At 48.1% G+C, this 13,598-nt stretch overlaps 1 protein-coding gene across 1 annotated transcript in view; it reads left to right on the forward strand.

Moving 5' to 3' along the window:
* The first annotated feature begins 1,847 nt into the window (after positions 1-1,847).
* Positions 1,848-13,598, forward strand: part of espnla (espin like a) — a 46,891-nt gene continuing 35,140 nt past the window's right edge. The window contains exons 1-3 of the mRNA XM_071346578.1: positions 1,848-2,617; positions 4,492-4,682; positions 12,177-12,363. Coding sequence (XP_071202679.1) covers positions 2,315-2,617; positions 4,492-4,682; positions 12,177-12,363 — 681 coding nt within the window. The 5' untranslated portion in view covers positions 1,848-2,314. The remainder of the gene's footprint in view (positions 2,618-4,491; positions 4,683-12,176; positions 12,364-13,598) is intronic.

Genomic DNA, 13,598 nt, shown 5'->3' on the forward strand with positions numbered 1-13,598 from the left:
AGTTATACTGTTACACTAGCATGCTCTGAACACCTGTGGTAATTAGCTATCTAGCATGCTCTGAACACCTGTGGTAATTAGCTATCTAGCGTGCTCTGAACACCTGTGGTAATTAGCTATCTAGCATGCTCTGAACACCTGTGGTAATTAGCTATCTAGCGTGCTCTGAACACCTGTGGTAATTAGCTATCTAGCATGCTCTGAACACCTGTGGTAATTAGCTATCTAGCGTGCTCTGAACACCTGTGGTAATTAGCCATCTAGCATGCTCTGAACACCTGTGATAATTAGCTATCTAGCATGCTCTGAACACCAGTGGTAATTAGCTATCTAGCATGCTCTGAACACCTGTGGTAATTAGCTATCTAGCATGCTCTGAACACCTGTGGTAATTAGCTATCTAGCATGCTCTGAACACCTGTGGTAATTAGCTATCTAGCATGCTCTGAACACCAGTGGTAATTAGCTATCTAGCATGCTCTGAACACCTGTGGTAATTAGCTATCTAGCATGCTCTGAACACCTGTGGTAATTAGCTATCTAGCGTGCTCTGAACACCTGTGGTAATTAGCCATCTAGCGTGCACTGAACACCTGTGTGTAATCGAAGAAGGCCGCTAGAATCGTGTTGACTGAAAAGTACTGTCACCTGGTTAAAACTGTACAGTAAGTGTATATTTTGCATTATTTTGATGTGATATTAAAGTAAAGGGCTTTATGTTTCTGGAATCGTATCGCAATTGAGAATCGATTCACGTTTAGATCGAGTATTTGACTGTTTTGGCTGCCAGAGCCAGTCTACCTCTGTATATACTGTAAATACAGTCTACCTCTGTAACATAGAAGGTCCTTGGACCTTATTGAGTAGGCTCCTTAAGAGTACATCTTGGACTAGGGTAAGCCTAACCCCATAGGGTCCTGGTCAAAAGTAGTGCACTACATATGGATTAAGGGTACCATTTGGGTCTCGATCCCCTGTCTTCAGTGAAGCATGGGAGCGTGTGGCAGCAAGTGTTCAGCCCAGCACAAAGGGAAGTGCTAGGCTGTGAAAGGTGGACCTTTGTTCCTTCAACCTGTCTTTCATGATCTTTTTAGGTCTCTAGGCCGTTATGACTCTCTGTCCCTCCCTCCCTCACTGGACCGCTATAACCCTCTGTCCCTCCCTTCCTCCCTGGGTTGCTATGACCCTCTGTCCCTCCCTCCCTCCCTCCCTGGGCCACTATGACCCTCTGTCCCTCCCTCCCTCCCTCCCTGGGCCACTATGACCCTCTGTCACTCCCTCCCTCCCTGGGCTGCTATAACCCTCGGTCCCTCCCTCCCTCCCTCCCTGGGTCCCTCTGACCCTCCCTCCCTCCCTGGGCTGCTCTAACCCTCGGTCCCTCCCTCCCTCCCTGGGTCCCTCTGTCCCTCCCTCCCTCCCTGGGTTGCTATGACCCTCTGTCCCTCCCTCCCTCCCTCCCTGGGCCACTATGACCCTCGGTCCCTCCCTCCCTCCCTGGGTCCCTCTGTCCCTCCCTCCCTCACTGGGCCGCTTTTACCCTCCCTCCCTCCCTGGGCCGCTATAACCCTCGGTCCCTCCCTCCCTCCCTGCCTGGGTCCCTCTGACCCTCTGTCCCTCCCTTCCTCCCTGGGCCGCTGTGACCCTCTGTCCCTCCCTCCCTCACTGGGCCGCTTTTACCCTCCCTGGGCCACTATTACCCTCTTTCTATCCCTCCCTGGGCCGCCATGACGCTCTCCCCTCCCTCCCTCCTCCCTCCCTCTCAGCCCTGCCTGCTGGCCAGCTGGCTGCTCCCATGGTGTCACTTTCCCGTGGGCTCCTGGCAGGGAGGAGGCTCGGTGTGTGTGTGTGTGATCGAGTGTGCCTATGTGTGTATTCATGTGTGGCTGTATGTGTGTTTGTATGCGGCTGTGAGTGTGTGTGTTCGAGTGTGCCTTTGTGTGTGTGTGTTTCAGTGTGCCTTTGTGTGTGTGTGTGATCAGGCTAAGTTGCCGTGATCGGGAGAGAGCTCCAGCTCCAGCTTACCTTTGCACCACAGCCACCCGGCAGAGCCAGAAAGACACCCGGCAGAGCCAGAAAGACACCCGGCAGAGCCAGAAAGACACCCGGCAGAGCCAGAAAGACACCCGGCAGGGCCAGAAAGACACCCGGCAGGGCCAGAAAGACACTCGACGACAGCGACAGAGCCAGAGAGAGACTACCGTAGGCCAGGCAACAGGCGTGGGTCCAGGTCCATCTTATTTGTGTAACAGCCACCTGTCAGAGCCAGAATTGGAGAGAGACTACCGTGGGCCAGCCATCAGCCAGGTGTGGATGTATGATGGTGCTACACCGGGTGATCCAGGCAGCCCGGGCAGGCGATCTCTCAGCCCTGAGGAAGCTGTCCTCCTCTGGGTGCCTCACGGTCTCAGCCTCCATCACAGACGCCCAGGGGGCAGGCCCGGTGCACCACGCCGCTCGCTGCGGCCGGCTGGAATGTCTGCGCTATCTGGTGGTGGAGGTGGGGCTGGCGGCCGACGCCCGGGCCCTGAACAGAGCCACGCCTGCCCACGATGCTGCCGCTACAGGCCACGCCCGGGAACTGCAGTGGCTAGTAGACCAAGGGGGCTGCAATATAGAGGTGAGCCTGAAATAACAAATAATTCCACCTGTGTTACTGAGAGTAGACCAGAGAGTTACAACATAGTGGTGAGGCTGGTTGAGACACTGATGGGGCTGGAGAGAGATGGAGATATGTGGCTGTTGACTCCTATGGCGTCTAGCCAGCAGCCATGTATCAGGGCAAGAGTACTTGGTTTATACGGAGCAGCGTGAAGAGCAGTTTAGATGAGTCCATGGTACCTGGACTTCCCAGGGGTCTTGTCTCATTCACTGCACATGTTGTGCCTCATGAATGTGATGTTTAACCATCAGACTGCACTGCATGTAAACACTAACCCAAAGGCACCTGGCTTCTGACTGTTGGCCGGCTTCTGACTCTCTCTCTCTCTCTCCCCTGTCTCTCGCTCTCTCCCCCGTCTCTCTCTCGCTCTCTCCCCCGTCTCTCTCTCTCCCCCCATCTCTCTCCCCTGTCTCTCGCTCTCTCCCCGTCTCTCTCTCTCTCTCTCTCTCTCTCTCTTAATAACCGTGTTCTTAAAATAGACGCTTGCTTAATGAAAGGTGGAGTTCCTTTACAGATGAAGAGTCCCTAGCTGCTGTGTTGTCATCACTCGTGCCCATGTCTTTGTTGTCCTGTAGAACTCTATAATGACTAGGATAATGGGTTATATCTTTCTCTCTCGCTCTCTCCCCTGTCTCTCTTTCTCTCGATCTCTCCCCTGTCTATCTTTCTCTCGCTCTCTCCCCCGTCTCTCTTTCTCTCGATCTCTCCCCTGTCTATCTTTCTCTCGCTCTCTCCCCCGTCTCTCTCTTTCTCTCGATCTCTCCCCCGTCTCTCTCTTTCTCTCGCTCTCTCCTCTTTCTCTCGCTCTCTCCCCCGTCTCTCTTTCTCTCGCTCTCTCCCCCATCTCTCTTTCTCTCGCTCTTTCCCCCGTCTCTCTCTCTTTCTCTCGCTCTTTCCCCCGTCTCTCTCTCGCTCTCTCCCCCGTCGCTCTCTCTTTCTCTCGCTCTCTCCCCCGTCGCTCTCTCTTTCTCTCGCTCTCTCCCCCATCTCTCTTTCTCTCGCTCTCTCGCTCTCTCCCCCATGTCTCACTCCCTCCTAAAAAAATGTGTTTGTTCACAGTAGTGTATAACTCAACCTCCTCATAGGTTGTACTTCAGTTATTTCTCACACTAACTCAAACCGGCCCGTCTCAACCTCACCGACCTCTTGATCTCATTTAAATACAGCTGCTCCAAGTTAAAGAACAGGTTCAGAGGTCCTTGTTATCGTTCAGACCAGCGATAACAATTTTTCTAAGTTGGTGGTATTTCCAATAGAGGGCACCTGTATTGCTCCAGCTTATTGTGCTTCGTAACGGAAGGTGAAAAGGGCAATACGATCTATAAGTCGTTAAATAACAATCCCTTCCATGATTGAAGATGTATTCATCAGATTATCCTGTACTCAACTCCTAGGGGTGTGAGTAAGTGATCTGTAAGCTTTTTTTTTTTTTTTTTTAGGTTTGATAGATGTTCATATGCCAAAAGAGGTGTTCAGACAGTTGACCCAATAGGATTATGTTCTTGTAATGATGTCATAATATGATGGCTTTCTCAGGTTGGATTTTCATAACATGTCTTGTGCTCTGTGTTCATACAGTAGTACCATTATGAATAGATCTCTGGGTCTGTTTTTTTTGTTGTTTTCCAGACCTAATATATTATAGTATGTAAGCACATCTATGGTTGTATGCGTAGATGTACACGTTTTAAAGAACTTGGTAACACTGTACTTAAAGGTGTATAATGCATTATAATGCCTTTTTATAAACGCATTATAAAGACTGCCATGATAATGTATGTCTTTTTAAGGGTCTAATACTGATCTTAATTGAAGCTGGGGCTGTTTTGTAGGACCAGGATGCAGCTGGGGCTACAGCTCTCCATCTCGCAGCTCGGTTCGGACGGGTGGAGGTCGTCCATTGGCTGCTGTTGGTTGGTAGCGTTGCCGAGGAGACGACAGACTGCGGGGCAGTCCCCGCCCATTACGCCGCTGCCAAGGGAGACCTCACCTGTCTGAAACTACTGGTTCACCAAGCACCTAGGTAGGACCAAAGATGAACACCATGTATGGACTGTTACACCATCCATCCAGTCAGTATGTTGATGGTTGTCACTGCTTGTCTTACAGTGGAGAATATAGTCCCATAGTGGAGAATATTGTCCTCATTGTTTTACAGTGGTCATAGTGGAGAATATTGTCCTCATTGTTTTACAGTGGTCATAGTGGACAATATAGTCCTCATTGTTTTATAGTGGAGAATATAGTCCTCATTGTTTTACAGTGGGGAATATAGTCCTCATTGTTTTATAGTGGAGAATATAGTCCTCATTGTTTTATAGTGGAGAATATAGTCCTCATTGTTTTATAGTGGAGAATATAGTCCTCATTGTTTTATAGTGGAGAATATAGTCCTCATTGTTTTACAGTGGTCATAGTGGAGAATATAGTCCTCATTGCCTTACAGTGGTCATAGTGGAGAATATAGTCCTCATTGTTTTATAGTGGAGAATATAGTCCTCATTGTTTTACAGTGGTCATAGTGGAGAATATTGTCCTCATTGCCTTACAGTGGTCATAGTGGAGAATATAGTCCTCATTGTTTTACAGTGGTCATAGTGGAGAATATAGTCCTCATTGTTTTATAGTGGAGAATATTGTCCTCATTGTTTTACAGTGGTCATAGTGGAGAATAATGTCCTCATTGTTTTACAGTGGTCATAGTGGAGAATATAGTCCTCATTGTTTTATAGTGGAGAATATTGTCCTCATTGTTTTACAGTGGTCATAGTGGAGAATATTGTCCTCATTGCCTTACAGTGGTCATAGTGGAGAATATAGTCCTCATTGTTTTACAGTGGTCATAGTGGAGAATATAGTCCTCATTGTTTTATAGTGGAGAATATAGTCCTCATTGACTTACAGTGGTCATAGTGGGGAATATCGTCCTCATTGTTTTACAGTGGTCATAGTGGAGAATATAGTCCTCATTGTTTTATAGTGGAGAATATAGTCCTCATTGACTTACAGTGGTCATAGTGGGGAATATCGTCCTCATTCCTTACTAATATCTGTTCAGAGCTGGAGTTCATACAGAGGTGATGGATGTTCATGATTAGTTTATCCTTTTATTTATTTTTTTCACCTTTATTTAACCAGGTATGCCAGTTGAGAACAAGTTCTCATTTGCAACTGCGACTTGGCCAAGATAAAGCAAAGCAGTTCGACACAAACAACAACACAGAGTTACACATGGAATAAACAAAACATACAGTCAATAATACAGTAGAACACAAGAAAACAAATCTATATACAGCATGTGCAAATGAGGTAAGTTAAGGCAATAAATGGGCCTTGGTAGCGAAGTAATTACAATATAGCAATTAAACACTGGAATGGTAGATGTGCAGAAGATGAATGTGCAAGTAGAGATACTGGGGTGCAAAGGAGCAAGATAAATAAATAAATACAGTATGGGGATGAGGTAGATAGATGGGCTGTTTACAGATGGGCTATGTACAGGTGCAGTAATCTGTGAGCTGCTCTGACAGCTGGTGCTTAAAGCTAGTGAGGGAGATAAGTGTCTCCAGTTTCAGAGATTTTTGTAGTTCGTTCCAGTCATTGGCAGCAGAGAACTGGAAGGAGAGGCGGCCAAAGAAGGAATTGGTTTTGGGGGTGACCAGAGAGATATACCTGCTGGAGCACGTGCTACATGTGGGTGCTGCTATGGTGACCAGCGAGCTGAGATAAGGGGGGACTTTACCTAGCAGGGTCTTGTAGATGACCTGGAGCCAGTGGGTTTGGCAACGAGTATGAAGCGAGGGCCAGTCAACGAGAGCGTACAGGTCGCAGTGGTGGGTAGTATATGGGGCTTTGGTGACAAAACGGATGGCACTGTGATAGACTGCCTCCAATTGGTTGAGAAGAGTGTCGGAGGGTATTTTATAGATGACATCGTCGAAGTCGAGGATCGATAGGATGGTCAGTTTTACGAGGGTATGTTTGGCAGCATGAGTGAAGGATGCTTTGTTGTGAAATAGGAAGCCAATTCTAGATTTAACTTTGGATTGGAGATGCTTAATGTGAGTCTGGAAGGAGAGTTTACAGTCTAACCAAACACCTAGGTATTTGTAGTTGTCCACATATTCTAAGTCAGAACCATCCAGAGTAGTGATGCTAGTCGGGCGGGAGGGTGCGGGCAGAGATCGGTTGAAAAGCATGCATTTGGTTTTACTAGCGTTTAAGAGCAGTTGGAGGCAACGGAAGGAGTGTTGTATGGCATTGAAACTCGTTTGGAGGTTAGTTAACACAGTGTTCAAAGAAGGGCCAGAAGTATACAGAATGGTGTCGTCTGAGTAGAGGTGGATCAGAGACTCACCAGCAGCAAGAGCGACATCATTGATGTATACAGAGAAGAGAGTCGGCCCGAGAATTGAACCCTGTGGCACCCCCATAGAGACTGCCAGAGGTCCGGACAACAGGCCCTCCGATTTGACACACTGATAAACCTGGTAAACTTGGTAAACCAGGCGAGGCAATCATTTGAGAAACCAAGGCTGTCGAGTCTGCCAATAAGAATGTGGTGATTGACAGAGTCGAAAGCCTTGGCCAGGTCGATGAATACGGCAGCACAGTATTGTTTCTTATCGATGGCGGTTATGATATCGTTTAGGACCTTGAGCGTGGCTGAGGTGCACCCATGACCAGCTTAAAACCAGATTGCATAGCGGAGAAGGTACGGTGGGATTCGAAATGGTCGGTAATCTGTTTGTTAACTTGGCTTTCGAAGACCTTAGAAAGACAGGGTAGTTTAGATATAGGTCTGTAGCAGTTTATCCTTTTAGTTCTTACTGAGGTGATGGGTGTTCATGATTCGTTTATCCTTTTAGAGCACACAGGTGACTTGTACATTTCCAGCGTGTATTTGTTGATTGAACAGGAAGCAGTAAGACGTGATGAACCCTAAAACCTTAACCTGACCCAGAGAGATAACACTAACTTTAACCTGACCCAGATAGGTAACCCTAACCCTAAAACCTTAACCTGACCCAGAGAGATAACACTAACCTTAACCTGACCCAGATAGGTAACCCTAACCCTAAACTTTAACCTGACCGAGAGAGATAACACTAACTTTAACCTGACCCAGAGAGGTAACCCTAACCCTGACCCTAAAACCTTAACCTGATCCAGATAGGTAACCCTAACCCTAAAACCTTAACCTGACCCAGAGAGATAACACTATTTTTAACCTGACCCAGAGAGGTAAACCCTAACCCTGACCCTAAAACCTTAACCTGACCCAGATAGGTAACCCTAACCCTGACCCTAAAGCCTTAACCTGACCCAGAGAGATAACCTTAACCTGACCCAGAGAGGTAACCCTGACCCTAAAACTTTAACCTGACCGAGAGATACACCTAACCTTAACCTGACCCAGAGAGATACACCTAACCTTAACCTGACCCAGAGAGAGAACCCTAACCTTAACCTGACCCAGAGAGATAACATTAACCTGACCCAGAGAGGTAACCCTGACCCTAAAACTTTAACCTGACCGAGAGGTAACCTTAACCTGATCCAGAGAGGTAACCCTGACCCTAAAACCTTAACCTGACCGAGAGGTAACCTTAACCTGACCCAGAGAGGTAACCCTAACCTTAGCCTGACCCAGAGAGATAACCCTGACCCCAACCTTACCCAGAGAGGTAACCCTAACCCTGATCCTAACCTTAACCTGACCCAGAGAGGTAACCCGAACCTTAACCTGACCCAGAGAGATAACCCTGACTCTAACCTTAACCTGACCCAAAGAGTTTACCCTAACCCTGACCCTTCCCTGCCTCTCCTGACACAGAGAGGTAACCCTAACCTTAACCTTAACCTGACCCAGAGAGATAACCTTAACCTGACCCAGAGAGGTAACCCTGACCCTAAAACTTTAACCTGACCGAGAGGTAACCTTAACCTGATCCAGAGAGGTAACCCTGACCCTAAAACCTTAACCTGACCGAGAGGTAACCTTAACCTGACCCAGAGAGGTAACCTTAACCTGACCCAGAGAGGTAACCCTAACCTTAACCTGACCCAGAGAGATAACCCTGACCCCAACCTTACCCAGAGAGGTAACCCTAACCCTGATCCTAACCTTAACCTGACCCAGAGAGGTAACCCGAACCTTAACCTGACCCAGAGAGGTAACCCTGACTCTAACCTTAACCTGACCCAAAGAGGTTACCCTAACCCTGACCCTTCCCTGCCTCTCCTGACACAGAGAGGTAACCCTAACCTTAACCTTAACCTGACCCAGAGAGGTAACCCTAACCCTGACCCTAACCTTAACCTGACCCAGAGAGGTAACCCTAACCTTAACCTGACCCAGAGAGGTAACCCTAACCTTAACCTGACCCAGAGAGGTAACCCTAACCCTGAACTTAACCTGACCCAGAGAGGTAACCCTAACCCTGACCCTACCCCGCCTCTCCTGACCCAGAGAGGTAACCCTAACCCTACCCTTAACCTGACCCAGAGAGGTAACCCTAACCTTAACCTGACCGACCCAGAGAGATAACCCTAACCTTAACCTGACCAAGAGAGGTAACCCTGACCCTAACCATAACCTGACCCAGAGAGGTAACCCTGACCCTAACCTTAACCTGACCCAGAGAGGTAACCCTGACCCTGCCTCTCCTGACCCAGAGAGGTAACCACAGGGTATCCCATGACTCCTCTCACTCTGCCCCGCTGACATGTGATCGCCAGGGCAATGGGACACACACACACGACCTATCCAGGTCAGCCACCTCGAAACCCCACAGAGATTCACACACGATGGGTGATGGCACCATGACAACCATACCACTCTACTTTGTTTCATTCAGGGGGTGAGGTTAGGGCCAGGTTAGGTGAGGTTAGGGCCAGGTTAGGTGAGGTTAGGGCCAGGTTAGGTGAGGTTAGGGCCAGGTTAGGTGAGGTTAGGGCCAGGTTAGGTGAGGTTAGGGCCAGGTTAGGTGAGGTTAGGGCCAGGTTAGGTGAGGTTAGGGCCAGGTTAGGTGAGGTTAGGGCCAGGTTAGGTGAGGTTAGGGCCAGGTTAGGTGAGGTTAGGGCCAGGTTAGGTGGGGTTAGGGCCAGGTTAGGTGGGGTTAGGGCCAGGTTAGGTGGGGTTAGGGCCAGGTTAGGTGAGGTTAGGGCCAGGTTAGGTGAGGTTAGGGCCAGGTTAGGTGGGGTTAGGGCCAGGTTGGGTGAGGTTAGGGCCAGGTTAGGTGGGGTTAGGGCCAGGTTGGGTGAGGTTAGGGCCAGGTTAGGTGGGGTTAGGGCCAGGTTAGGGCCAGGTTGGGTGAGGTTAGGGCCAGGTTGGGTGAGGTTAGGGCCAGGTTGGGTGAGGTTAGGGCCAGGTTGGGTGAGGTTAAGGCCAGGTTGGGTGAGGTTAAGGCCAGGTTGGGTGAGGTTAAGGCCAGGTTGGGTGAGGTTAAGGCCAGGTTGGGTGAGGTTAAGGCCAGGTTGGGTGAGGTTAAGGCCAGGTTGGGTCAGATTAGGACCAGGTTGGGTGAGATTAGGACCAGGTTGGGTGAGATTAGGACCAGGTTGGGTGAGATTAGGACCAGGTTGGGTGAGATTAGGACCAGGTTGGGTGAGATTAGGACCAGGTTAGGTGAGGTTAGGTCCAGGTGAGGTTAGGTCCAGGTGAGGTTAGGGCCAGGTTGGGTGAGGTTAGGTGAGGTTAGGGCCAGGTTGGGTGAGGTTAGGGCCATAAGGCCAGGTTGGGTGAGGTTAAGGCCAGGTTGGGTGAGGTTAAGGCCAGGTTGGGTGAGGTTAAGGCCATAAGGCCAGGTTGGGTGAGGTTAAGGCCAGGTTGGGTGAGGTTAAGGCCAGGTTGGGTGAGGTTAAGGCCAGGTTGGGTGAGGTTAAGGCCAGGTTGGGTGAGGTTAAGGCCAGGTTGGGTGAGGTTAAGGCCAGGTTGGGTGAGGTTAGGGCCAGGTTGGGTGAGGTTAGGGCCAGGTTGGGTGAGGTTAGGGCCAGGTTGGGTGAGGTTAGGGCCAGGTTGGGTGAGGTTAGGGCCAGGTTGGGTGAGGTTAGGGCCAGGTTGGGTGAGGTTAGGGCCAGGTTGGGTGAGGTTAGGGCCAGGTTGGGTGAGGTTAGGGCCAGGTTGGGTGAGATTAGGGCCAGGTTGGGTGAGGTTAGGGCCAGGTTAGTGCCAGGTTGGGTTAAGGCTATGGTTTGGTTAGGGCCAGGTTAGGTTAAAGCCAGGTTTAGGCAGTTTAGGGGTAACCTGTCCCTAACCTGTCCTTAACCTAACATTATCATTACTGTATAACTGTAGCATACTGTATTATCTGGCACTAACATTACTGTATAACTGTAGCATGCTGTATTATCTGGCACTGACATTACTGTATAACTGTAGCATACTGTATTATCTGGCACTAACATTACTGTAGAACTGTAGCATACTATTATCTGGCACTAACATTACTGTAGAACTGTAGCATACTGTATTATCTGGCACTAACATTACTGTAGAACTGTAGCATACTGTTATCTGGCTGTAACATTACTGTAGAACTGTAGCATACTGTATTATCTGGCACTAACATTACTGTATACCTGTAGCATACTGTATTATCTGGCACTAACATTACTGTATAACTGTAGCATACTGTATTATCTGGGACTAACATTACTGTAGAACTGTAGCATACTGTTATCTGGCTGTAACATTACTGTATAACTGTCGCATACTGTATTATCTGACACTAACATTACTATAGAACTGTAGCATACTGTATTATCTGGCACTAACATTACTGTATACCTGTAGCATACTGTATTATCTGGGACTAACATTACTGTAGAACTGTAGCATACTGTATTATCTGGCACTAACATTACTGTAGAACTGTAGCATACTGTATTATCTGGCACTAACATTACTGTAGAACTGTAGCATACTGTATTATCTGGCAGTAACATTACTGTAGAACTGTAGCATACTGTATTATCTGGCACTAACATTACTGTAGAACTGTAGTGATTAAGGGCTTGGAAGTAAGAATTAAGGTACCTGGAGCATGTGACAAATAGTTTGATTGTTTAACACCTACTTTTGCGATTCCATTTGTTATATCATAGTTTTGATGTCTGCGCTATTATACTACAATGTAGAAAATAGTAAAAACAAAGAAAAACCCTTGAATGAGTCTTGAATGAGTGTTTTAAAACTTTTGACCGGTAGTGTACATTCTGGCACTAAAATTACTGTATAATTATAGTTGTATAATATCTGCCACTAACATTACTGTATAACTGTAGTAGTATACTGTATTATCAGCCACTAACATGACTGTATAACTGTGGTAGTATAATATTAGCCACTAACATTACTGTATAACTATAGTTGTATAATATCTGCCACTAACATTACTGTATAACTGTAGTAGTATACTGTATTATCAGCCACTAACATGACTGTATAACTGTAGTTGTATAATGTACATTTTGGTGTCATCTTTTCGATGGCTCCCTGTGTTTCTTCCACCAGGTGTGTGAACCGTCAGACTGGTATCGGTGCCACCCCTCTGTACCTGGCATGTCAGGAGGGCCACCTGCATGTAGTGGAGTACCTGGTGAAGGACTGTGGCTCAGACGTGCACCTCAGGGCCCACGATGGCATGACCGGCCTGCACGCTGCTGCACACATGGGGCACCATGCCCTGGTCATCTGGCTGGTAAGTGGACTGCATGCCAATATCCTGTACAACCGTTGTTTCTCAAACTTCTCCCAACCAGTTGCACTTATTTGATATTTTCCAGCACACCTGATTCAACTAGTCAACGAATCGTAAAGCCGTAGATTTTAGAGGAATCGGGTGTTCTGTAGATTAAGAGTAGAGATCTGTTATGTCTGAATCACGCGTCCTACTGTAGGTAAGCCCAGGTTCATGTCTGAATCACGTGTCCTACTGTAGGTAAGCCCAGGTTCATATCTGAATCACGTGTCCTACTGTAGGTAAGCCCAGGTTCATGTCTGAATCACGTGTCCTACTGTAGGTAAGCCCAGGTTCATATCTGAATCACGTGTCCTACTGTAGGTAAGCCCAGGTTCATGTCTGAATCACGTGTCCTACTGTAGGTAAGCCCAGGTTCATGTCTGAATCATGCGTCCTACTGTAGGTAAGCCCAGGTTCATGTCTGAATCACGTGTCCTACTGTAGGTAAGCCCAGGTTCGTGTCTGAATCACGTGTCCTACTGTAGGTAAGCCCAGGTTCATGTCTGAATCACGCGTCCTACTGTAGGTAAGCCCAGGTTCGTGTCTGAATCACGTGTCCTACTGTAGGTAAGCCCAGGTTCATGTCTGAATCACGTGTCCTACTGTAGTTAAGCCCAGGTTCATGTCTGAATCACGTGTCCTACTGTAGGTAAGCCCAGGTTCATGTCTGAATCACGCGTCCTACTGTAGGTAAGCCCAGGTTCATGTCTGAATCACGTGTCCTACTGTAGGTAAGCCCAGGTTCATATCTGAATCACGTGTCCTACTGTAGGTAAGCCCAGGTTCATGTCTGAATCACGTGTCCTACTGTAGGTAAGCCCAGGTTCATGTCTGAATCACGCATCCTACTGTAGGTAAGCCCAGGTTCATGTCTGAATCACGTGTCCTACTGTAGGTAAGCCCAGGTTCATGTCTGAATCACGCGTCCTACTGTAGGTAAGCCCAGGTTCATGTCTGAATCACGCGTCCTACTGTAGGTAAGCCCAGGTTCATGTCTGAATCACGCGTCCTACTGTAGGTAAGCCCAGGTTCATGTCTGAATCACGCGTCCTACTGTAGGTAAGCCCAGGTTCATGTCTGAATCACGCGTCCTACTGTAGGTAAGCCCAGGTTCATATCTGAATCACGTGTCCTACTGTAGGTAAGCCCAGGTTCATGTCTGAATCACGCGTCCTACTGTAGGTAAGCCCAGG

The sequence above is a fragment of the Salvelinus alpinus genome, chromosome 16 (assembly GCF_045679555.1).
Source record: "Salvelinus alpinus chromosome 16, SLU_Salpinus.1, whole genome shotgun sequence".
NCBI lineage: Eukaryota > Metazoa > Chordata > Actinopteri > Salmoniformes > Salmonidae > Salvelinus > Salvelinus alpinus.